This window comes from Eptesicus fuscus, chromosome 10 (assembly GCF_027574615.1).
Source record: "Eptesicus fuscus isolate TK198812 chromosome 10, DD_ASM_mEF_20220401, whole genome shotgun sequence".
Lineage (NCBI taxonomy): Eukaryota > Metazoa > Chordata > Mammalia > Chiroptera > Vespertilionidae > Eptesicus > Eptesicus fuscus.
The window spans coordinates 69,197,249-69,224,446 of NC_072482.1; the positions used below are offsets into that span (position 1 = coordinate 69,197,249).

Here is a 27,198-nt window from a genome sequence, read left to right on the forward strand (position 1 = left end):
TTGAAAAATTTGTACCAGCAGAAACACTGCCAGCATAGATGAACAGGCAGGATGAAATGCAGGAGGAACGACTCCAAAGGCATTTCATGGGCTGGATCCTTCTTGGCTCCAGAGGGTAGGGCTGCTGCCCAGGGCCAAGGATGCAGGGCCACAGCCCCCTCCTGGTGAGTCCCAAGGACAGAACATTCAGCCAAAGAGGATTATTCTCAAGCCTTAAAATTGAATGGAATTTGCCCTGCTAGCTTTTCGACTTGGTTAGGAACCATGACCCTTTTTTACCCTGTGATTTCTTTCTTTTGGAAAGGAAGTGTATATTCTATGCTTGTCCAGCCATTGCATTTTGGAAGCAGATAACTTTCTGTCTGGTTTCACAGGTTTATAACTGGAGAGCAATTTTTCAATTTTGCTTCAGGATGAATCATTCCCCCAGTTTTACTCTTGTGTGATTTAGATAATATTTAAGGTGAGATTTAGGACTTAAGAGTTGAGTCTGGAAAGACTTTGGGGGCTACTGGGAATTCATTTTGTGTGAATAAAGGACATGAATTTGGGGGGAGGCTGAAGGCAGAATGTTATGGGCTCAATTGTAGCTCTCCAAACTAACTCCCAGTACTTTAGAATGTGACTGTATTTGGTTCTTTACCAAGTTATAATGAAGTCACTGGTGTGGGCTCTAATCAAATATGACCGATGTCTTTATAAAAATAAATTTGGAGACAGCCTCACACATAAGTGAGAACTCCATGTGAACACGAAATGGCCATCTTCAAGCCAAGTAGAGAGGCCTGGGACATTACTTCCCTCAGAGTCCCCAGAAGGAACCAACCCTCCAATACCATGATTTTGGACTTCTGGCACCCAGAATTGTGAGACATCACATCTCTATTGTTAAAGTCTTCCAGTTTGTGGTACTTCATTGTAGCAGCCCTAGCAAACTAAGATAATATCCACAAAGCCACATGGAGTTACTTTCTTTTCAAAAGAGTAAATGATTACCTATTAATTTAGCCTACTTTAAGGCTCTTTTCATAGTGCCTATCAGGTTGGTCTATATTGTTATTTTATAAGCTAGGTCTATGGTTCTGAGAGAACTTTCTGAATTCTCATGTGTCTGATTTTCCACTGGTGACATTCTTTTGGTTCACTAGAAGTAACACTGGATTGAACATCCATCAGAAGGAGGTGGCTCTGCACCCACCTTTTTTGGTGGGTTATGTAAGATTTCTGGGCCTCAGTTGACTCTTTATAAAAGGTAAGGGGTGGCTTAGATGATTTTCTAATCTTTTTAGTTTTAAGATTCTATAATAATGTGATTTTATCTCATAGTTGAGGACAACATAGTGCAACCAAGTGAGCCATTAAAATTCATTATGGATAAAAGGAAGGGAGCTGAAATGTGGTATTCCCACTTCTTGGAGGAATTTTGTTTTGGGTGTAAGTAAATATACTCAGGATTGTAATACTGTACTGGATTGAATTCAGTTCATCCTAACAATATGTACACAAACACACATAGGACACACTTCTTTTAAGTGGCAGTTTCAGATTCATCTACCTACCGAACCAGGCAGCTAATGGGACTGCAAAGTGGCCAGGTGAGGATTAGGGAAAATTAGACAGCCATCTAAAGGAGGCAACTGATACTCAACTCCAAACCATTGTTGCCAGAAGAGAACAGTGGGCTCAGTGTTGCCAGATCTTAATATATTTGAGAAGATAAAAAATTTGGCCTTTTTGTGAAATCTTCCAATTTTGAAATGTTGGTTCCAAACAATAGTCCCACTATGTAGGCCTAAAAAAGCTTTTTGGCAGTTAAGTTTTGGAGAAGGCCATCAGTTTGTGATCCCTCTCAGATATGAAAAAGATGGCCACTTGGCATAAAACATCTGTCCCCATGGAATTATCTAGATGGTCCCATGCAGATAAAATTAACCTTTTGCACTAGGATGTTGAGTGTGACTCGACATGGTTAGCATCAGAATAAAGGAATTGAGAAAAAAGCAAGCGAGTGCAAAGGGTTAATACCTATACTTGACATGAGTTACAAATGTTAGTCATCTTTAACTCAAGTTGCTGAAGAGAATGGCATGAATTAAACTGAACAGGTGATTCAACAGACCCTTAGTTTCACTATTAATTTTTAACTTTTCACTCCAAGCTGCTAAAATGCTGTATTATATTAATCTAGATTGGATATTTTTCTTTCTTGCTTTTCAGGCCATATTCTCTTAGAAGTAGTAGAACAATGGCAAATGACCAATAGAATCAAGCCCATCATATACCATATATTGGACATACAGTATTAGCTTAAATTGAATTATGGCCTTTCTCACAAAAACTTAAGAATGTTTACATTTTATTCTTTAAAAAAATATATTTTTATTGATTTCAGAGAAGAAGGGAGACGGAGAGAGATAGAAACATCAATGATGAGAAAGAATCTTTGATCGGTTGCCTCCTGCACGCCCCCTACTGGGGATCAAGCCCACAACCTGGGCATGTGCCCTGACCGGGAATTGAACCATGACCTCCTGGTTCGTAAATTGACACTCAATCATGGAGCCACACCAGCCAGGCTACATTTTATTTTTAATACATTTTGAAAGTTAGCTAAATACTTTTATAAGTTAATTAGTAGAGAAAGATTACTATTCCCATTGAACAGAAAGGAAAATTATGAAAAGATTAATTTCTGGTCCCTCAAGCTGTGGCCTGAACTGAATAAAATATTTTGATACTTTTTCTAATAGACCACTTATTAAAATCAAGCCAGCTGCTGAGAAAAGAAACCCTCAAGTTCCTCTGGGCCATTTAACATTGGCTAACACTTTGACACATACCATCTTAGAAGATCCACACACAAAAGAAGTCCAATTCAGCAACCATGCAATGACTGTTTTATTTGTCTAATTAGGTCACGTTCCTGGCATAGTGTCTGGCACAAAGCAGGGTACTCAATGTCTGCGGAACATAGATCAATTTCTGGTGAGGCCTAGAATGTTGTGATTAGTTCAGAGGAGATGCCCAGAGCTCTCTAAAATCCCCAAGTCACCTTGTCTTTGGATGGATTACATGAGGGCTCAAGTCACTACATATCTGCGCTGCTGCTTTTTTCACCTTCCCATTCTTATGTTATCTTACATACACTTTGGACAGGTTTTGCACAGCTTGGGTAAGATTACGTGCCTTGCCAAGATGGAGGCTCTGCTATAAACAGAAACAAAAGACAAAATCAAAGCGTAGGTTAAAAAACTTTTTGCAGCAATGAAGTATTACCCTTTAGTGCCCGGACTACTTTGCCCTTGAACATGACAGTCACTGGTGAATCACGTGGCCTGGGTTTTCGGTGCTGCCTCGATGTCTAGCAGAATGGTGGTGAGATGTCTCCGAGGCTACTGCACCCATGGAAAGGATGATGTAAAAAGTGGAGATCTGGGTGGCTTCCATCGAGACTGGTTACATGTAATGATTTGTCTACTTCGTTGGGGGTCCTTTAGCGAAGGCAGTACTTATTAATCAGAGTGAACTCCCTAAATTTTTTCCTGTTAACACTACATTTCTCACTATAAAATTTATAGATGTGCTTCTTTTCTCTTAGATTTAGATATTTTACTAGCTAATAAGATAAAGTGAGTAATGAACCTTTCAGGTAACTGTCAGGAGCTCTTAAATTAACATTGTTATTACAAAAAAGTAACTCTCCTTAAGTGATCCCGTGCTACAGAAAAATTTTCCTTCGGTCTCTGCACACACTTTTTAAGACCAAAATTCTCTTGTTTTATACTCCCCTAAACAATACTTACTTCTCTGTGTATCCCAGATATAGCTGTTCAGGGCTTCTCCCAGCAGGTACAGAAAGTTCAAAAAGATGGTTGTAGACCCGAAGAAGATGATTCTGGCTCCCGGGCCAATGTGTTCCAGGAAGGGGTACGCCCACATCCCGGTTACATGATGCACCCAACACACCCTGCAATGGAATTGCAATGGAGACAAAGATAGGACTTATTCTCATGTCAGATTTCAAAGTTGCTGATTTCACCAACAGGACCCCTCCCGCTATTCCAACCATGCTTCAGCAATGCCAGTCACAGCTTTGCTTCTGAGATAGGAACTACCGGAAACGTTGTAACTTCTTTTCTTTTCTTTTTCTTTTTTTTTTTCACTCTGAACTAATTTTAAACTCACAGAAGAGTAGCAAATATGGTATAGAGAGCTCTAGTATGTCCTTTGCTCAACTTCCCTGCATGGTAACATCTTGTATAACCATGGTAAAACAGAAGCAGTGAACCTTGGTATACAATACTACTGACAGATTTTATTGGAATTTCTATTTTCCCATTAATGTCATTTATCTGCTGCATTTGGTGGTTGTGACTCCTTACTCTCTTCCAATCTGGAAGTTCCTCAGTTCCTCCTTGTCTTTTCTGACTCTTGAAGGGTTCTAGTCAGGGATTTGAAACTGTTGTTTGTCTAAATACTGTTATACAATCTTCTTAATCTTTTCTTTACATAACCACATCCCATCTATTTTTAAAAATATATCTATTTTTTATTGATTTCAGAGAGGAAGGGAGAGGGAGAGAGAGAGAGAAACATCAATGATGAGAGAGAATCATAGATCAGCTGCCTCCTGCATGCCCCCTACTGGGGATCGAGCCCACTAGGTAGATGCCCTTGACTGGAATCGAACCCAGGACCCTTCAGTCCGCAGGCCAACACTCTATCCATTGAGCCAAATCGGCTAGGGAATGATGGTTTTCTTTTTAAAAAGTTTTTTTGACTTAGTAGGTTATCAAGCCATCTCAGATGCAGAAGTCCTGTTATGTGGGGTTTTACCTGGATTGGTGTGAATGATGCATCTGCGTGTCCCAACAGGATGTGCTTTCACCATTTGTTTCCTTGATATAATCAAGGCTCAGTTTTCTACACAAAAATGACTCATGGACTTGCTCATCTATTTCTGGAGACTTCTTGGTTCTTGGTTGACTTTCAATTTCTATCTCAATCTAAGACCACTGTCTTTTTTTTTTTTTATATATATTTTATTGATTTTTTACAGAGAGGAAGGGAGAGGGAGAGGATAGAGAGTTAGAAACATCGATGAAAGAGAAACATCGATCAGCTGCCTCCTGGACACCTCCTACTGGGGATGTGCCTGCAACCAAGGTACATGCCCTTGACCGGAATCGAACCTGGCACCTTTCAGTCCGCAGGCCGACGCTCCATCCAGTGAGCCAAACTGGTTAGGGCAGGCCACTTTTTCTTGATGCCCAAATAGCTTCTGCTTAATATAATGATGCCTATTTTAATTTTAGTCCTCCAAAATGATAACCATTGTGCGTGTTTGTGTGTGTGCATGTGCACATACATACATATGCACATGTTATAGTATCACAAGACTTCTGGGATGGTCTATTTTATTAAATGTAGCTCCAGTGTCATTCACTTTAACAAGCAATTAAAATGGACATTTATTTATTTATTATTATTTTTTTATTTTTTATTTTTTAAAATATATTTTATTGATTTTTTACAGAGAGGAAGAGAGAGGGATAGAGAGCTAGAAACATCGATGAGAGAGAAACATCGATCAGCTGCCTCCTGCACACCCCCTACTGGGGATGTGCCCGCAACCAAGGTACATGCCCTTGACTGGAATCGAACCAGGGACCCTTGAGTCCGCAGGCCGACGCTCTATCCACTGAGCCAAACCGGTTTTGGCAAAATGGACATTTATTAATGCCTTCTCCCTGAGTGCTCTGATACACACTAGGGATACAGAAGTAAATGAGACAAAGGTGATTTTTGTCCTCATGCAGTACCATCTAATGAGGAACACAGATATTAAAAAGGAAATAACTAGTGTAGTCAGAATTAAGAAAAGTTTACGTGTCATGGATGTCATGGATGCTCAGAGATAATTTCCTGCTTTTGGGGGGAACTTACACTTACCATCAGTGTTTCTTTCTCTTATGTATTCAATTTCCTTTCAAATCGATTTTTTTCCACAACTGATAAATATGTTCAAATGCCTTTCAGTAAAGCACATCAAAAAATTTTCCATCAACTTCACAAATACTGCTCTCTATCTCTCTTTCTCTTAAAAAACAAGCTTCTCCAGTGAGTCTACACTCATTGGCTCCATATCTACACCTTGCACTAATTCTCCACTCACAACAGTCTGGCTTCTGTTCTTGGTACTCCACTAAAACACACTGGCACCCTAGCCGGGTTGGCTCAGTGGATAGAGTGTCAGCCTACAGACCAAAGTGTCTCGGGTTCAATTCTAGACAAGGGCATGTACCTTGGTTGCAGGCTCCTCCCCAGCCCAGGTCCTGGTTGGGGTCAGTGCAGGAGGCAACCAATTGATGTGTTTCTCTCACATCGATGTTTCTTTTTGTCTTTCCATCTCTCTTCTACTGTTTCTAAAAACCATTGGAAAAATATCCTTGGGTGAGGATTAACAACAACAAAAAACAAACTAAACAACAAACAAACAAACAAACAAAAACACTGGCTCTTTGTCATCAGATTGTCCCGGTTTTCTACCTCTGGCATTGTTCTCCTTGGATCTTTTTGTAAGTTCACCCTTCACTACCAAACCATTAAATGCTGAATTTCCTTAAGCTTTGGTTTTAAAACCTTCTTATAGTATGCATTCTCAGTTAATGAGCTTTTTCATGGCACTGCTTCATGTCTACTACCTAGTCACAGATGTTTCAAAAATTTATGTCCCCATCCAGATCCCTCCTCTGTTCCAGAACAGTTTATCCAAAAGTCATCATCACATCTCATTTTGCACATCATAAAGATACCCCTGTCTTGATATATCTGCAGCCAATGTCATGCTTGTTTCCCTCAAACCTGGTCCTCCTCTGTTGTTCCTTGTTCTTTATCCCTGTGAATGGTATTACCTCCATTCAGTTTTGCAACCCAAACCCAGGAGTCATCTTTGTTATTTTCCTCTCTTTCATCACACATTTTCAATCCATAACTTTGTCTTGTCAAGGTTATCTCACACCACACATCTCTCCAATATGTCTATTGCTTACCATCTCCATCACCAGTATTGTAACTTGTATTACAACCATCTATCTCTGTCTAGAGTACTGTCATAGTTTCTAATCTGTCTTCATATCTACTTTTGTCTCCTTCCCATTCATCCCCACATCTGCCAGAGTTTTAAAACCAGAAATCTGAACACAATTATGTCCTTGCCTCAAACATGTCAATGGCCTCCCATTGCTTTTTTGTTAAAGACCCACATTTTTAACAAAGTCTAGAGTGCCCTTCATAGAATGGCTTCTGCCTGATTCATCCCCCCATATCATACCTTGCTTTTGTTACACTGGCTTTCATTTGCTTCCTTGATTTTGCTATGTTCCTTCCTGCCATGTGGATTTTCATTTGCTCCATTTTTTTCTGTCTATGCTGTTAGTTACCTTACCCTTAGACTCATTAAATTATAGTTCTCCTTTATATCTTAGTTCAACTATTATAATGAACCAGTCATCAGTTAGAAAATTTTCTCTGACCTATTATATTAGATCAGATTTTATAAACTCTTTCAGAACCATAAATCTCTTTTATATTAAAGCTATTCTTTTTATTAGTACTTAAATTTGAATGACATATTTACTTGAATAATATTTATTCCCTTTATAGTATCTAAATATCTTATTGTATTTTAAATACTTATCACAATGCCTGTCACATAGTAGGAGAAAGAATGAATCAAGTTGCGTTTAAGCTGTGATAGGAGGAGTAAGAATTAATTGAACAAAGATGGGAGACAACAACTTTCTAGCCAAATGGAATTGCATGCCAAAAGACCTGAAAACAAGGGAGAGCTCCCAGATATTCAAGAAGAAAACATTTTCTTGAGGTCAAGGGAGAGAGGGCATGAGGGGTAGGCAGACACTACCCTGTGGGTGACTTTTTAAAACATGGTAAGAAATGTAGATTCTTTTTTTTTTTTTTTTTTTTTTTTTTTTTTATTTTTTTATTTTTTTTTTTTTTTATTTCTTTATTGATTAAGGTGTCACATATTTGTCCTCATCCCCCCATTCCCATCCCACCCCTCTCCCCACGCATGCCCCAATCCCCTGTTGAACTTAACCGTTGGATAGGCTTATATGCATGCATACAGGTCCTTTGGTTGAACTCTCCCCCTCCCCCCACCCTCCCCCTACCCTCCCCTATCCTCCCTCTGAGGCCCGATAGTCCGATAGATGCCTCCTTGCTTCTGGTTCTGTTCTTGTTCCTCAGTCTATGTTGTTCCTCATTTCCTCTAGATGAACGAGATCAAATGTCACTAGATATATACTAATAAGAACTGAATGTGAGACGAGCAATAATATTTATGCTGACAGGCAAATGAATCAATCTGTAGCGAGCTTCCCCCTGGACCAACAGTTCTTTTGAGACCCAATTTCAATGTCCAGTAGTTCCTTATGTGTACATGTCAGCACTGACCCCTCAGCTCTGGATGGTGGACAAATGGTGGTAATGGAGGTCTGACTCCCTCTGGTTTGGTCTCGGCCGATCCCAGGGGCACGGCGTCACCTGGACTAAGGGGCACGTGGCCTCACCCATACCCAAGGGGCGCGTGGTCTCACCCGGGCCTGGGACCCAGCCTCACCCGGATGGATCCAGGGGCGCACGGCCTCACCCGGACCCAGGATCTGGCTTCACCCGTACCAAAGGACGCTTGGCCTCTCCCAGACCCAGGGGCACGTGGCCTCACCCGGGCTTAGTTGCACAAGGCCTCACCTGGATCCAGGGACACATGGTCTCTCCCGGACCCAGGGACGCTTGGCCTCTCCCAGACCCAGGGCCACTTGGGCTCACCCGGGCCTAGGTGCACGAGGCCTCATCCGGATCCAGGGACGCATGGTCTCACCTGGACCCAGGGACGCTTGGCCTCTCCCAGACCCAGGGGCACGTGGCCTCACCCGGGCCTGGGTTCACGAGGCCTCACTCGGATCCAGGGACACATGGTCTCACCCAGACCCAGGAACGTTTGGCCACTCCCAGACCCATGGCCACTTGGGCTCACCCGGGCCTAGGTGCACGAGGCCTCATCCGGATCCAGGGACGCATGGTCTCACCCGGACCCAGGGACGCTTGGCCTCTCCCAGACCCAGGGCCACTTGGGCTCACCCGGGCCTAGGGGCACGAGGCCTCACCCGGATCCAGGGACACATGGTCTCACCCGGACCCAGGGGCGCTTGGCCTCTCCCAGACCCAGGGCCACTTGGGCTCACCCGGGCCTAGGTGCACGAGGCCTCACCCGGATCCAGGGACACATGGTCTCACCCGGACCCAGGGACGCTTGGCCTCTCCCAGACCCAGGGCCACTTGGGCTCACCCGGGCCTAGGTGCACGAGGCCTCACCCGGATCCAGGGACACATGGTCTCACCCAGACCCAGGAACGTTTGGCCACTCCCAGACCCAGGGCCACTTGGGCTCACCCGGGCCTAGGTGCACGAGGCCTCACCCAGATCCAGGGACGCATGGTCTCACCCGGACCCAGGGATGCTTGGCCTCTCCCAGACCCAGGGCCACTTGGGCTCACCCGGGCCTAGGTGCACGAGGCCTCACCCGGATCCTGGGACACATGGTCTCACCCGGACCCAGGGATGCTTGGCCTCTCCCAGACCCAGGGCCACTTGGGCTCACCCGGGCCTAGGTGAACGAGGCCTCACCCGGATCCAGGGACACATGGTCTCACCCGGACCCAGGGACGCTTGGCCTCTCCCCGACCCAGGGCCACTTGGGCTCACCCGAGCCTAGGTGCACGATGCCTCACCCGGATCCAGGGACACATGGTCTCACCCGGACCCAGGGACGCTTGGCCACTCCCAGACCCAGGGCCACTTGGGCTCACCCGGGCCTAGGTGCGCGAGGCCTCACCCGGATCCAGGGACACATGGTCTCACCCGGACCCAGGGACGCTTGGCCTCTCCCAGACCCAGGGCCACTTGGGCTCACCCGGGCCTAGGTGCACGAGGCCTCACCCGGATCCAGGGACACATGGTCTCACCCAGACCCAGGAACGTTTGGCCACTCCCAGACCCAGGGCCACTTGGGCTCACCCGGGCCTAGGTGCACGAGGCCTCACCCAGATCCAGGGACGCATGGTCTCACCCGGACCCAGGGATGCTTGGCCTCTCCCAGACCCAGGGCCACTTGGGCTCACCCGGGCCTAGGTGCACGAGGCCTCACCCGGATCCTGGGACTCATGGTCTCACCCGGACCCAGGGATGCTTGGCCTCTCCCAGACCCAGGGCCACTTGGGCTCACCCGGGCCTAGGTGAACGAGGCCTCACCCGGATCCAGGGACACATGGTCTCACCCGGACCCAGGGACGCTTGGCCTCTCCCCGACCCAGGGCCACTTGGGCTCACCCGAGCCTAGGTGCACGATGCCTCACCCGGATCCAGGGACACATGGTCTCACCCGGACCCAGGGATGCTTGGCCTCTCCCAGACCCAGGGCCACTTGGGCTCACCCGGGCCTAGGTGCACGAGGGCTCACCCGGATCCTGGGACACATGGTCTCACCCGGACCCAGGGATGCTTGGCCTCTCCCAGACCCAGGGCCACTTGGGCTCACCCGGGCCTAGGTGCACGAGGCCTCACCCAGATCCAGGGACACATGGTCTCACCCGGACCCAGGGACGCTTGGCCTCTCCCCGACCCAGGGCCACTTGGGCTCACCCGGGCCTAGGTGCACGAGGCCTCGCCCAGATCCTGGGACACATGGTCTCACCCGGACCCAGGGACGCTTGGCCTCTCCCAGACCCAGGGCCACTTGGGCTCACCCGGGCCTAGGTGCACGAGGCCTCATCCGGATCCAGGGACACATGGTCTCACCCGGACCCAGGGACGCTTGGCCTCTCCCAGACCCAGGGCCACTTGGGCTCACCCGGGCCTAGGTGCACAAGGCATCACCCGGATCCAGGGACACATGGTCTCACCCGGACCCAGGGACGCTTGGCCTCTCCCAGACCCAGGGCCACTTGGGCTCACCCGGGCCTATGTGCACGCAGCCTCACCCGGATCCAGGGACACATGGTCTCGCCTGGACCCAGGGGTGTGTGGGCTCTCCCAGACCCAGGGGCGCTTGGCCTCGCCCGGGCACGGGATCCAGCGTCATCCGGGTCCAGGGGCACTTGGCCTCACCCGGACCCGGAGTCCGGCCTCACCTGGACCCAGGGGCATGTGGCCTCACCTAGACCCAGGGACGTGAGGCCTCACTTATACCCAGAGGCGTGTGACCACACCCGAGTCCAGAGGCGCGCAACCCCGCCCGCACCCGGGTCTCAGCGGGGCCCCGTCTTCCCGATCCCAATTCCTGCCGGTCAATCCCCCCTCAGCAATTCCCCTGGCCATCCTTCCAGAGCTCCAGTATGGCTGCTGCAGAACTCGTCGGGCGGCGGCTCGGCGAAGCTCCGGTGCACCCGGTGCATGGCGGTGGGCCAGACTGGCGTCGCTGCGTCGGCCCTTGGGTCTGCATCGGTGGCCGGTTGCCGAGCATGCGCACCTGGCCGCTTCCGGGGCGTTGAGATTCTTGACGGACTCAGAGGTCAGCAAGCGCGGAGTCTCCCACCCCATGTCTCATAGGGGCTCGTCTGTCCGTGCTTGGCTGCCAGTGGAGCCGTCCCCTCAGCCGGAGACCGCCGGGGGAACTGCGCCGAGCACGTTCCAGGCCGCTGTTGTATCGCCTGAGCCATAGTTCTTTTGTGTCGCCTGAGCTGTAGTTCTTAAAGTGTGGTCTTTGGGTCGCCGGCATCAGCATCATCCCACATACCCCTCTTTTATTCTAGTTGTAGAGCATCTACTCAGCCAGCCCTATGGTGGTCTTGGATGGTGTCTGCTCTGCTCTCTTGTCGTAGTCTCAAAGTTGTTGTGGTAGGCAACAATCAGGCTTCCGCCCTATGCCTCCATCTTGGTCCTCCTTTGTATAGTTAAGTCTTGATTGTTGTTGTTGTCATTGGGGGGGCTCTCTTTGTCTATAAAGGAAGAGTTGCTGTGCAGGAGACACGTTTATGGGCCGGGTCTTGGTGCAGCAAAGCTTTGGCGCTCACTGAATATTCCCGTTGAATGTGTCCCTTATGCACGTGGTTGAAATCTGGTGTCATCTCCCACAGACCACTAGATGCCCTCGTTTCTGGGTCTCCAATGGGGTGTAGATCAGCTACTGCCTTAGGCACTCAGCAAGGATTACAGCAAAAACTGTAGTTTCTTCCTCCTGTCTGAGTGGCCCTGGAGCAGTCCGACTAGAACAGCAGATCATCTGGTCCGCTGCCAGAGGGCAGGCCACCCACATGCATAAGCCGTTGCTTGGGGCGCAGGTGTGCCTGCAAGACTTGCGGGGCAGGTCTTCAAAACATGCGGGGCGGGTCCTAGGGCGGGGCGGGGTCTCAGGGCGCCAACAGGCCATGGTGCGGCAAGCCTCGATGGCTGTGAGTCTGGTCCTTCTGCCTTCCATGTATCTAAGTCCCCTCGTTCCGCACTCCAGCGCAGCAAACACTGATTGCTGGGCGCACCTCTGCAAGAGTCCCGCCTCTCCCCGCAGGCATCTGGGTCTCCCGGGGTTCGCCAGAAGATGGGTTTCAGGGTGATGGAGAGCTAATCTCCCTTAGGTTTGGAACAAAAGCCCCTTTCCCCCGCCACCAGCCAGACCCACGCACCTCCACACCTCATCCCCTCCGATTTCGCTGGGTGCGAGGCAACAGAACAGCCTTTAACCTCCGCCGCCATCTTTTTCAAACTTCTCAATTTGTACTTCTTAATCCCTTCATTTCAGTCAACTCTACTGAAGTCTAGCGCCGCCGGGAGGTGCACGGAAAGGGCGCCCGGGCCTCCGTCCGGTGCGCGGTGCGCGCGTCCCGCGGAACCAGGCGCGCGAGGGCTGCGCGGCTGGGACGGGCGCTGGGCGGCTGCCGAGCTCCAGGCACCGCCATCACCGTGCTCCGGACGTCGCCGCCGCGGCGTCCCCCCAATTTATACTTTTTAATCCCTTGAATTCAGTCAACTCTACTGAAGTCTAGCGCCGCCGGGAGGTGCACGGAAAGGGCGCCCGGGCCTCCGTCCGGTGCGCGGTGCGCGCGTCCCGCGGAACCAGGCGCGCGAGGGCTGCGCGGCTGGGACGGGCACTGGGCGGCCGCCGAGCTCCAGGCACCGCCATCACCGTGTTCCGGACGTCGCCGCCGCGGCGTCCCCCCCAATTTATACTTTTTAATCCCTTGAATTCAGTCAACTCTACTGAAGTCTAGCGCCGCCGGGAGGTGCACGGAAAGGGCGCCCGGGCCTCCGTCCGGTGCGCGTTGCGCGCGTCCCGCGGAACCAGGCGCGCGAGGGCTGCGCGGCTGGGACGGGCGCTGGGCGGCCGCCGAGCTCCAGGCACCGCCATCACCGTGTTCCGGACGTCGCCGCCGCGGCGTCCCCCCAATTTCTACTTTTTAATCCCTTGAATTCAGTCAACTCTACTGAAGTCTAGCGCCGCCGGGAGGTGCACGGAAAGGGCGCCCGGGCCTCCGTCCGGTGCGCGTTGCGCGCGTCCCGCGGAACCAGGCGCGCGAGGGCTGCGCGGCTGGGACGGGCGCTGGGCGGCCGCCGAGCTCCAGGCACCGCCCTCACCGTGTTCCGGACGTCGCCGCCGCGGCGTCCCCCCCAATTTATACTTTTTAATCCCTTGAATTCAGTCAACTCTACTGAAGTCTAGCGCCGCCGGGAGGTGCACGGAGAGGGCGCCCGGGCCTCCGTCCGGTGTGTGGGGCGCGTTGCCCGCGGGACCAGGCGCGCGGGGGCTGCGCGGCGGGGACGGGTGCTGGGAGGCCGCCGGGCTCCGGGCGCCGCCGCTGCGGCGGCGTCCCCAGCATCCCGGGCCGGGCTGCCTGCGGGGGCGGCGGAGTTGCGAAAGTGAGTGAGTTTCCCAGGGTTTCGCCCGGAATGGGGTTCAGTGCAATCGGAGCCGGCGCTCAGCGCACTCCGGAGCCTTTATCTCCTTCCTGCCAGTGAACTCCGGCCAGGTCATCAGCCGCCCCCTCCTCTCCGGTTCCATCCTCCCCGCAGGCGCGTGTGCTCGTGTCTCCGCCCGTTTCTCCATACCTCAGGCTTTTACGGCTTCCCCGACTGTCCCCGTGGCCTTCTCCTTCCCCCCAGCTGTGGGCATTTCAGTCCACCAACTTTCCTGTGGTTCTGGACGATGTCCGTTCTGACCTCTAGTTGTATTTTTGAAATTGTTGTGCCCGGCTGCAGGTTAGGTGTTTAACCTATGCCGCCATCTTGGTTTCAGAAATGTAGATTCTATCCTGGTATGGACATCAGGAAGTCTTTGAGGGGTACTGAATAAATGTGAAACAGATCACATGGTCAGGAGAGTGGGTTATTGGATCTTTATGAAGGATGGTTGCAAGCTGGTTGGTTGGCAGCTTAAATTCAACCACAGTGGGAGTTCTTACACCTAGGGCTGTCAAATGCTGTGCTTGGGCTCTCCTTCCCTCACTTCCAGAAAAGCTGGCTGTTAAACATTGGCCAGTAACCCATGGGTTACTAGCTCTTAAAAAAAAGTAAGACTATAAGAAAAGTAAGAATAGTAAGAAAAGTAAGAATAGTAAGAAAAATAAGAAGAAAATAATAGAAAATATCAGAAGGACTTGAATATAATGATGACAAAAATGGTTTTGTGAGATTTCTGTTTCACTTGTGTGTATGTATGTGTTCACACACATGCACCTGCATGCTGGTTGGGTCATGTTGCAAAAGAAGTTTTATATATTTTTTTATTCACAGTAAAATAAATTTGAAAGGCAGTGATTTTGGAAATAGAATTAGAACTTAGTGACTGATTGGACTTAGGCAGTTAGGGAACTGAGATGAGTTAAGGATTAATCATAGATTCCTAACTTGATTAAGTGGGTGGGGAATGCTGCCATTTCCTGAGACAGGGAATGCTGTAAGGCAGCTGGTTTGAGGGGATGATGATTTCAGTTTGGACATGTTGGGTTTGAGGTATCTGTAAGATATCCAAGTGGAGATATATTGAAGGCAGTTACCTGGGTTTGAACTGTAAAGAAATGACTAATGTGGCAATATATATTGGGTGTGTTGGCAAAAAGATGGTGGCTGAAGCCACCAAAACAGATTGAAATCATCCAGGTAGAATATAAGATATGAATAAAGTGAGTCCATGAGCGAGCCCTAAAAAAATCATGATTTAAGGGATAGTTTGAGGAAGGTGAGGCTTAAAAGGAAACAAAAAATGTGGACTAGTGACATGCAAGGAAGACAGAAAAATGTGGTATCTTGATGCCAATGAACAAGTGGTTCAAGGGTAGAGTAGATCACATTTATTAACACTGTAACATTGAGAACTAAGAATAATTAGAAAACAAACTTTGCATCTACAAAGATATTTTTCTGTTTTCAAGTGTTATATGTATCATACAAATATACTTTGGATGCTAAATGGATATAAATGATAAATAGTTAAGTAAAGACAAATTAACATGGTCAAGCTCCGTAGCTCTTTACACCATATGGCCAAATGTCATCCCATCACACAGTTCACAAGTTGTGGAGGTCACTGGAGCCCTCAAGGAGCTGTAGTGAAGGAGACATAGCATCCCTCCCTTTCCTGGCTCTGTCACCCTTATATATCCTGGATAGACACACATACCTATTTTACTACTGATGACCTGTCAGTTCTCAAGATTATTTTATTTTTTAAAAATATATATTTTTATTGATTTCAGAGAGGAAGGGAGAGGGAGAGGGAGATAGAAATATCAATGATGAGAGAGAATCATCGATTGGCTGCCTCCTGCACGCCCACTGGGGATGAAGCCCACAATCCAGGCATGTGCCCTGACCGGGATTTGAACCGTGACCTCTTGGTTCATAGGTCAAGGCTCAACCACTGAGCCACGCTGGCCAGACAGATTCATTTGTTTTAAAGAAGATCTTAAAATTGCTTTTATTATCACATTTTGGTAAGGAGCGAGGCTATTTGGCAGCTAGGCTATTAAGTCAGAAGACATAACAGATTCAATGCAGTAACAGCTAATAGCTAGTGATACTGAATTCTTAGTGACAGGCACTGTTGTAAATATTTTATGAGCAATGCTTTGGGGAAGGTATTAGAGTAGTACCATCTTATAGATGAGGACACTGAAGCCCAAGGAGGTTCAGTCGGTGGAGAAGCAGGGATATGAACTCCAGCAGCACAACTCTTAGCTTGTATGCCAGGCTCCTCTAATGCTCTGAAGACTAGGATATGATGGATAGGAACAGGGCTCCGGATGGCTTTTAATGTGCTCAGAACCAAAAATAACCTAAGTATAAAATCTCTATGTAAATTTCTCTTTTCCCCCCACTGACTCTAAAAGTAATTCATGCTCATTATGGAAAATGTGTGAAATACAGAAATGTTGCAAGATGCAAGATAAGTCAGTTTTGGTGAAATTTTAATACAAGACTGAGCCTCCTATAAAACTCAGGGATCAGATTTTAAAATTTCCTCAGAGGAGAGGAAAACCACTGCAGGGCTGCAGGGGTAAAGTAATAAACACTTCCTTCAGAGAAGGCACTGACTTACCTCTTACGAAATAATCACATCATTTATGCATTTAGCCTACTGGAATTTACTACGTTCCTTGGCAGGCACTGAGCGTGTGCCTTAGGGTAGAGTGAGATAAGGAATGTGCGTCAGCTTCTCATCCCGTGGGTCTCCGTGTGCCTTCCATGGCACCTCCAACCTGATGCTTCTGAAGGACTTTTCAAGAGCATTTGACTCTTGGCTCAAATGCTGATTTTAGAGCTGGCCCTATCTTTAGATCTAATCCTCTCATTTTAGGGCCATTCTATAGGCCCCTTGGACCATTTTCTGAGTACTAATTGCATGAAGACTGGTTCCTGTTACATTTTCGAAAACCTAGCATTCTGTTGGAGCTTTCTGGAATTCAGGTACTCATTCATTTATTCAACAGACATTTCTTGAGCCTCTACTTTGTGCCAGATGGGGCAAGCAACAGTGGGGATGCAGAGGCGTGCCCTTGAGGAGATTATGGTGCAGAGCGGCTGCCCAGGTTTCCACTGAAAAGACTGTAGGTCCCGGGGAATAAATAAAGGATGTCTGCCTAGGTGGAAACAGGGCTCTGGAAACAGCACCCAGAAAACTCCTCTTGGTGATGTGTGTGATAGTGCTAGGGAATTAACGCATCAACTCACAGGCAAATACAAATGGAGGGGTCCCATAGGAAGCAGTGTGGAAATATCCTCTAGCTCAATTACAGATTGAATTAGAAGTTTTACAGATAGAATTATATGATCCTTCACTTACTGTGGGTTTAATGGAGTATTCCTCAAGGCAACCTTTTAAGGCATAATCATAATTTAAGATTGATCAAAGTCTTTCTAATTTTCTCATCGAAGCTGATCCAAATTTACAGAGCCTGGGATGTATCTATACATCAGGCTGGCTTTATGGGTGTGCATTCCAGGCAGTCACTTGTGGCCCAGTGCTCAGAAGGGCCCCACACTTAGTTTAATGCTCTGCTGTCACTGTCTTGCAATTCTTAATAATTTTTTTTAACAAGGAGCTCCACATTTTTATTTTGCACTGGGCCCCACAAATTATGTCTATGTAACTGTGTCATCTATACTTTGGATCAACTTCCAGTTCGTCCACTTAGTAATAGGTCACCTTGGACATTATTTAACTTCTTGAACCTCAGTTTCCCTTTTCATAAAGGGGTATGAACTGCCTATCTTAAAGATGTATTCATCTATTAATGTAAAGTTCTTAGCACCATCAATTTAGGTTAGATAAAAACAAAAACAAAACACAAGCAAACAAAACAAAACACCTTTCCACCGCTGTTCCTAGTGCAGAAATATATAATATTTTTTCTGTACTTCTCACACGAAGATGTTTTCAAGGTTACAAGTCTCTCCACCCATCCCTGGGGAAAGAGGCAAATTGTGCGTGCCTCCCAGACTGAATTCCTGTAGTGAGGTAATGAGGGAATGTGTTTTCTTCCTGATTCTCAATCATAAATATCAGAGTAATTTATCCACACAGGCAGGCCAATAATTTGCTTCAGAATATTTTCCTCCAACACATGTCCTGGCACATGCCTAAAGTGATTTTAAATGATTTGTTTCCTTTGAGTCCCACTTTCTACAGCCTACCTGGTCTTATGGTGATGTTTCCCTGGAGAGGATTCAGTTCGAATTTCTCTTAATAAAATTCATACCGGTCTTGCTTAACTTTAATCATTTGGACCTTCTCAAAGCATATAGGTGCCAAACATCAAGTTGACACATCGAACATTTGTAGGGAACATGTGTTCTTTCTGGAGGGAGTGGGGAGTGTAGTCAGCGAGGGACTAATGGCCCAAGCAATTATCAGGGCTGGCTTTGGTGGTGAGAAACCCATGCGTTCATTCTTCTAGTTTTGGAAGGAGGGTGTGGGGGGAGGAACATCCTAAATCCTGCAACAGAAATCATAATTTCCATATTTTTCAGAAATGATCTGTAGTGTTTCTTTAGCACATTTTGTGCTTCTCTTTCTTCTAGCAGACTCTTATTTTTAGGATTACAAACAATGTTCCGGTTATCCCTGCCATGATGACATCTTTCTTGATCCTGCGACCTCCTTGGACTACTGATCTTTCTCTTTCTAATTGCCAACCGTCTTTAATAAATAGCAAACTTCCCAGACATTTCTTGAGTTCCTGCTTTGTGGCAGTGCTCAGCGTCTCTGTATTATTTGTCACTACTGTCTTCTGTGTGCTGCTTCCACAACTGATAAATGTTTCTTTTATTTTTTAATTCAACAAAAGTATATCAGTGCCTAGAATGTGGCAAACCCATGAATGTAGCAGTATATGAAGTAGATGTGGTCTCTACCCTTGTGACAGGGTTCCCAGGCTAACAGTAATACAGACATTAGCTGACACACTACTATTATGCCTTGACTGGTCGAGGAATGGTCGAGTCAATTACTTTCTTTTCCAAGTTGAGTTGTAATGTTTGTTTTTTAAATGTCATTTTAATTTTTATCAGAATCAAACCATCTAAAAGCTCTAGAAAGCTCATAAAACCCCCCAGAAATTCCTGTCCCATCCAACTGCAGCTCTTGCTCTCTTTCCCAGGCCTTGTCCTGCTCTCTAGGGGAAGCCACCTTCAACAATTTCAGTTGTTTCTTCTCGCTTTTACACCCATATTTCTTAAAAGTGGCCATATATTCCTTCCTCCCTCCCTCCCTCCCTCCCTCCCTCCCTCCCTCCCTCCCTCCCTCCCTCCCTCCCTTCCTTCCTTCCTTCCTTCCTTCCTTCCTTCCTTCCTTCCCTCCCTCCCTCCCTGAAGATATTTTTTCCATTGCTTTTTAGATAGAGTGGAAGAGAGAGGGAAAGAGAAAGAAACATAGATGTGAGAGAAACACATAGATTAGTTGCCTCCTGCATGTGCCCAACCAGGGCCCGGGCCAGGGAGGAGCCTGCAACTGAGGTATGTACCCTTGACTGGAATTGAACTCAGGACCTTTGGGTCCATAGGATGATGCTCTATCCACTGAGCCAAATGGGCTAGCACCATATATTGCTATTTCTTGATTCATAATTTTTAGATATTATCTTAAGATTTTCTAATATGAAAGATGTTACGACCTCTCCCCTCTTTCCCCCCTATATTTTATCTACCAAATACATTTAGATGATATTTTGGGGCCCAAGTTAGTTTTCAGTATTTTTGTTCTTATGCTTTTTGTGTTTTATCTAAAAGCTCTGCCAAACCCAAATTTCATGTGTTTTCTTCTGGAAGTTTATAGTACCGAGTTTTACATTTAGGTTTATGATGTATTTTGAGTTACTTTTTGTGAAAGGTGTAAATTTTGTGTCTAGATTCAGTTTTTTTCATATAGATTTCTAATTGTTTCAGCATAATTTGTTGAAAAGATACCCTTTCTTCATTTTATTACCTTTCCTCCTTAGTTAAATATCAGTTGATTACATTTATGTGAATCTATTTCTGGGCTCTCTCTATTCTATTCCATTGATGGTTGTATTTATTCTTTTGCCAAGACTACAGTGTCTTGATTACTGGCGCTTTATAGTAAGTCTTGAAGTCAGGTAGTGTCAGTTCTCCAATTTTCTCTTCTTCTTCAATATTGAGTTGGCTATTCTGGGTCTTTTGCTTTTCAGCATAAGTTTTAGAATCAGTTTGCCAATATCCACAAAATAATTTGCTGAGATTTTGGTTAGGCTTATATAAAATTCATAGATCAAGCTGGTAAGAAGTGACATCTTAACAATATTGGGTCTTTCTATCCATGAACATAGACTGTCTACTCACTTACTTACATATTATTTCTTTCATTAGTTTTATAGTTTTTGCATGTAGACCTTGTACATATTTTGTTAGATTTATATCTAAGTATTTCATTTTTTGATGCTATTAAAAATGGTATTGTTTCTAATTATAAATACAATTTGTTTATTGCTAATATATAGAAAAGCAATTGGTTTTTGCATGTTAACCTTGTATACAGTGACTAAATAATTCCAGGAGTGTTTTTGTAAATTCTTGGGGTTGTCTACATTTCAGCTGTGAACAAAGACAGTTTTATTCTTTCCTCTTAGTTTATATATACCTTTTACTTTCTTTGCTTGTCTGATTGCACTAACTCGGAGTTCCTATACAATATTAAATAGGGGTGGTGAGAGGGGACATCTTTGCCTTGTTCCCAATCTTAAAGAGAAACTATCCAGTTTGCCATGATTTTATTTGTTCTGAAATGCGTATTGTTTGGAATAAATCTAGCTATACCAGCTTTATTTTTATTAGTATTAGCATGTTATATCTTTCTCCATCTCTTTACTCTTAGCCTATCTATCTTACCTTATAATAGACAAATATGCAAATTGACCGCACCTTCGCTACGCCCAAGCCACACCCACCAACCAAGCCATGCCCATCAACCACGCCCACCAGGAAACCGTTGCAGGGACGCTGGGTGTGGCGGAGCCCAAGGCCGGGAAAGCCGCCCGAGGCTTTCCCGGCCTTGGGCGCCAGCAGGGAGCCTGCGCCGATCGCAGGAGACCACTGGGGGTCGGCTCCTGCGATTGGTAGCAGGGACGCTGGGTGCAGCCGAGCCCAAGGCCACCGCCCAGGGCCAAGCCCGGACCCTGAAAGAAGGCAGAAGGCGGTGGCCACAGCCAAGGCCTGGGTCCCCGGTGCCGGCAGAAAACTGGTGCAGGCAGCCAGGTGAATGAAGGTCTATTGCACGAATCTTCGTGCAAACGGGCTACTAGTGTCTTAATATTTAAAGTGATATTCTTGAAGCAACACATATTCGGGTATTGTTTTTTAAATGTACTATGATAATCTTTGCCTTTTAATTGCTGTATTTAGATAATTCACATTTAAAATGATTATTGACAAAGTAGATTGATTACTACCCTGTTTGTATTTTTTATTTATTGCACTTGTTTTTTTCTTTCCCCTCTTTTATATTTTCTCTGGTTTTAATTAAGTATTTTCATGCTTCTCATTTTCTCTTCTCTCTTAAAAATATCAATTATACTTCTTTTTAAAAACTTTTATAGTGTTCCCCTAGAGTTGCAATACAAATTTACAATAAATCTAAATCCACTTTCAAATATCTTCTATAAGTAAATAGTGTTCCCCTGCCTTCACCTCCACCGCCCGCGCCCCCTGCTCCTGGCTTCTTTCAAGATATTGCCTTTGGTATTCTACAGCTTAATATGTTAAATGAATATGACATTTGTACATTTTTTGGCACTTATCCTGCTTGATATTCTCTGAACTTCCTGACTCTGGAGCTGTGGTTTGGTGTCATCAATTTTGGAAAATTCTTGGCCATTATTACTTCAAGTATTTCTTCTGCTCTGTTTTCTCTTCTCCTCTGGTATTGCAATTTTGTGTATGTTACACCTTTTAATCTTGCTCCACAGTTCTTGGATATTCTGTTCCATCTTTTTCATTTATTCCCCTCTTGCTGTTTAGTCTGAGAAGTTTCTATTAAACATTGTTAAGCTCACTGATTCAGTCCTTGGCTGTGTCCAGTCTACTGGTGACCCCATCAAAGGCATTCTTTATTTCTGTTAGTGTTTTGATTTGTAGCATTTCTTTTTTATTTGTTTTTAGAGTGTCTAACTTTCTGATTATAATATTCCTGTTTTTACATGTTGTCTACTTTTACCACAAGAGCCCTTAACATATTAATTGTAGTTATTTTAAATTTCTTATCTAATAATTTCAAAATCTGTGCTATATCTGGTTCTGATACTTGTCTCTTCATACTCTTTATAGCCATAAAAAGTATAAAGAGACAAGTATCATGCTTTATAATTTTGTTGTTGTTGTTGAAAGTCAGGCCTGATATCTCTGGAATGAGAAATTGAGAGAAACAGAACTTTAGTGTGTTACTCTGCCTTGTAAGTGGCTGTGTTTAATGTTGCTATAGCCACTGGTGCCAGAAGCTTCTAGTTCCTTTAGTTTCCTTGTTTTTCTCTCCCCTTTGTCTTTGAGTTTCCCTAAGAACTCCTTGTTAAATAGAGTTTGCATCTTGTAACTCTTTCAGTTGTAATCCACTTTTATGTTGGAGCCCTGTTGATGTGGTGGTAAGTGGGATGGGGATGTGCTCTATAATAATATGGTTAAATCTGAGTCTTTTAGTGGGCCTGTGTTCCTGGTTTGTGAGAAAGGAAAGCTAGAGGGGGCTAGGGTTGGGTCATTGCCCTTCCTTTGGGTCTATAAGGCTCTGGTAAAGTCTTTTCCCCTTTAAAGAAGCCCTCTGTTGTTGAGAATGCTCTGGGTGTATTTCAAAATGGTTACTTTTATACTCTCCATGCCAGAAACACAAAGGTTTTTCTTGGCTTTTCATCATTGCTCTCATTCATCTTTGAGTCTCTATCAGCTAGCACAGCCAATACAGAGTAATTACTATATATATTTGCAGTACAGATAAATCAGTGAATAAAGGTAAGTCCAGAAAGAAGATGGTTTAGAACAAAAACCTCAATACTGGTGACTACATTCAAAATGCAGGGTAATATTTTAAATTTTATATCCATTAAACAGAGGCAAAAATGTTGGTTTTTGCTAATTTTAAAAATGGGAAAGCAGTGGTGCTTTGCACACTGCAGAGACAACTGAAGGCTTTACTTCTTCCAGAAGAGTGTCTGGCTCACTGTTCCGTTTCTCGAAGCAGAGCAGGATTCTATCAGGCTGGCTCCTGGAGCTCTGCCTCACTCCTTCCCACTCATAGTTCTCCACTGTGTCCCCTATACTTGAGGAGCAAGTCTCCCTGCCTTGAGTTTCTAGTCCTGCTAACCTTGAGTTTCTATTCTTGCCCTGATCCCATTCTTGTCTGTCCATTGGGAAAGCTCACATTCCCTTTATCTTCCAACAGCTTCAAACTTTAAATGTCTTCCATCTTAATCCTGGGTCCTGTTCATTTCTGCCTCATTGTCCCAATTCATATCCAATTCTTTATTAATTTAAGTTCTCAACCTCATATAAGTTTTCTTTTTAAAGTATTTAAAAATATGTGTAATATTTGGTGGGAATTTGACATACCTCCATGCATGCAGGTATGTAATAAAGACTACAAAGGCAAGTCATATAATGCCCTGGGAAAATTTATAAATTGAAGCAGCTAAACCTGAAGCACTAAAATCCTACCATTTCATAAATATTTTCAGAACTCCTAGCCTGCGGGAAAGAGAAAAGTAAATTAAATTAAAAGTTACAGTTTTTACTCTCTTCTAAGTGACAGAAACAATGCTTTTGGCAGGACCGAACAGAAGAACAGATGCTAAGCCTTGGTAAATAAATTGTTCTCTTTATTTGAATGACTAAGCACCATTGACTTCTCTGGTGATCTCTGTTAGAACAAGGCAGGCCACAAATAAAGCTCAAATAATCAACTCACAACCAAGGGGAAGTGACACTTACCAGAATGTATTTATTTTGGACAAGAAAGACAATGAGCAAATCCAGGTGTTGAATCACTAGGAAAAATGAACACATACACGAACACAACAAAAATCCGAAGCTCTTTTCATTCCTCAATGTTATCCTCATGTCTTGAAAAGTAGATTTTTTTCCCTTCCATAGTTTTATACTATACTCTTACTAGTACATGATCACAAGCCTGTCTTTTGTAAGATTCAGCACTGCTGAAATCATTCTATTCATCATTTAGTTCCATTTGTCCCTGGAGCAATTATATGAGACTACTGAAGGTCATTAATTGGACATAATGTGATAAGATCAAAGGGACACTAGTCTCACTAGGTAGAAAGCTGTTTGAAAGAAAACCTGAGTAGACAGCATGCCCTCCCTTAGAGTTGTACCCAAAGACCAGCTTCCTGACTATACTGGCATTACCAATATTCAATTTCTTTTCATTAAGCAGTGACACAGTGAGTATTTGGATACTGTCTATGTTACAAATGGGAATAACAAAGGAAGAATTGCTACCATGGAAACTACCTGATGGCCTTTGTGGTGAGCTTCTTGCTACTTGAATGCAAGCAAACCCCATACAACAAAGGGCTGATCAACATTAGGCATACAGCTTCTATGCAAGAGCACTCATTATTAACTTTAATGAATGCCTTGAACATTGCAATCCAAGGCAGCATTATTCTTGTCCAACCTCATTGTTAGATAAGCACAGGGGAACTTGCATTAAGTTATATTTTGGATTGCAAAGCAAGAGTCAATTTAAGGCCATCTCCCATTATTTGTCTCTTACAAAAACAAGCCACATAGTTTAAAGATGCATACACTTGGAAAGAAACTATTAAAAGCAAACTAGAAATCTGGATCGTTGCCTGCTACATTTCAATAGATCAAACTCACTTAATTTGTATGTGTCAGATTTTTCTTCCTCGACACAGTGCTTTCCTCAAAGAAAATTCATCCAAAGATTTAGAGCATGCAATGTTTTAAATGTAGCTGTATTTTATATAGCTGGATATTCTAAGGAAGAATTTATTTAGTCAAGTTCAGGTGATATCCCTACTAACTCAATATGTTATTAAAATCCTGATTTTCCACAATTTAATAATTTTGGAGAGTGTGCATAGCCAAAATTTTAATAGAGTTAACAAAAAGAAATAAAAATTTAGTTAATGAAATTAATAGTAATGGGGGTGCATATCACTAGTGGTTTTCTTTCTTTTGAAAAAGCACTTTCACTCTCTCCAATGTCAATTAAGAAACTATGACTAATGCTAGGTTATATTTGAAATCCTGGCTAGTATTCTATTCTTCTCTACCTGTTTCCACCCGAGTGAATAGCCTCATGCCACTTTCCAGTGTTGTTCTAGAAGCCTTCATTCAAGAATGGAACACCAAATGTGAACAAAGAAAGAAAAAGGGAGAATTAATAAGCTAATACTATGTCTGAAAGATTTTTAACTTTGATGGAGAGTTTGTTCATGAATACAAATAAATAGGTTTTGACAAAAATTAATCACTCCAGTTCTCACTTAAAGTTGTAAAAATAATCTCTGAGAAATCACAATCATAATTGTGCTGGGATGAAATTCAAATTACTATCCTGCCCTAGTTCTTAGCATCTTTGACCCCATGGATTCATGGTTTCCTTCCTTCCTTCCATCCTTCCTTCCTTTCTGCCTTCCTTCCAAGTTTACTGAGCCCCAGTAATACACCAGGCAGTCTTAGGCACTGGGAATAATATGGAGAATGTCATAGTAGTTCATGCCCACATGCTTACAGCCCAGTGGGGGTGCAGGGTGAGGTTTCCGAGCAGTGGTATAAGTGCTGTGATGAGGTGACTGGGGGAGGCATGGGAGTACTTGATAGGGGCACCTAACACCAACCCAGAGTGTCAGGAATGGTTTCCTAGAGGAAGTAATATCTGATCTGAGACTCAAGATAAGACTTCAAGTGGGGTGAGGCCTGGAAGAAAATGGTCCACACAGAAAGAACAGTGTAAGAAAGATACAGGTAGGTTCATGGAACTATAAGAAGTTTGTGTGAAGTCCTGGGGAAGAAGCAGAGCAAACTTGCATGGGTTTTGTGTGCCATGAAATTATGACCATGCAGCACAGACCTACACCAGACTGGGAAATCAGAGAAAGTTTCTTAGAAGTGATGTTTAAGGTAAAAATTAAAGGTGGTGGGGAGTTTGGTAGGTTAAGAGGTTGAGTTGGGAATAGAGTGTCAGGTTAGGGAAGAACATATGTGAGTGTTGTGAGGCAAGAAGGAGCATGGTTTGTCTGAGGATGGAGAAATCGAGTGTGACTACAGTGGGCAAGGACAGGAGATGAGGTGTTTCAGGTAGGGAGGGATGAGGTCATACAGGGCCTTTGAGGCCACCTTAAGATTGCAGCAATAAAAAGAGGCTGTACTGCTTCACTCCACTTCTCCATCAATGTGTATGCAGCATACACATTGATGGAGAAGTGGGAATGAAACAGTATAAAGAAGAATCAGGAATCACTGTTCTTTCCCTCAACACTGGCTCAGGCATGAACAAAGGTATCTCTGTTAGGGATGATAAAAACTGTGCCTGGTGGCCCTCATTTATTCATTGGTCAAGACAACTGATGACATGGTATGTGTGGAGCAAAAGGAGACCCATATAGATGATGAACCCAGAACAAGAGAGGTATCTGTCATGTTATTGAATGATGTGAGATTCCTACTGGGTGAGATGGGGAATAAGACATCACACCTTCTGCAGTGATTCCTGTTGCTCCTGAGAAACACTATGTTCTCCTTAGTGAAACTCCTCGAGACCACTTGTTACAGGTCCTGATTGACACCTTCAGTGGCCCAGTTACACATACTGCTATTCTGGCCACACTGTCCCTATATGCCTCTGTTCATGTACAGCTGGGTAAAGAGGCTTGGGTTATGGTGTCACCTGCACATCTATGAGGGTTACACCTGCTGAATGTTATCTTATTTGTGGACTCAGCTAGCTAGGACTTGGAAAATATTGCTAAAGGTTGTGAGAAAATAGATGTCAGAGCTTCACTATCATAGCCGAGAAGGAAATTGTACATGATGTTAAGGAGAAATGCTGCTACCCTATCACAAATGTCAATCAGGAGCTATGCTCCCTGGAGAACTGAAGTCCTAATGTCTGGTGAGGCTCTCTGAAAGAGGATCTTAGATCCAGAA

The 27,198-nt window shown here is 45.0% G+C and overlaps 1 protein-coding gene across 13 annotated transcripts in view; it reads right to left on the bottom strand.

Moving 5' to 3' along the window:
- Positions 1 to 27,198, bottom strand: part of AIG1 (androgen induced 1) — a 200,822-nt gene that overhangs the window by 3,639 nt on the left and 169,985 nt on the right. For 3 of the 13 annotated variants that reach the window (XM_054722150.1, XM_054722148.1, XM_054722145.1), the window contains 2 exons: positions 3,804 to 3,967; positions 3,187 to 3,207 (listed from right to left, as the gene is read on the bottom strand). The exons of 1 other annotated variant lie outside the window; for it this stretch is intronic. In XM_054722150.1, the coding sequence (XP_054578125.1) occupies positions 3,187 to 3,207; positions 3,804 to 3,967 (185 nt within the window). Of the gene's footprint in view, positions 1 to 2,410; positions 3,208 to 3,276; positions 3,492 to 3,803; positions 3,968 to 27,198 lie in introns of those variants that run through there. 9 more of the 13 variants (XM_054722151.1, XM_028141113.2, XM_008161759.3 and 6 more) reach the window with 6 other exon arrangements.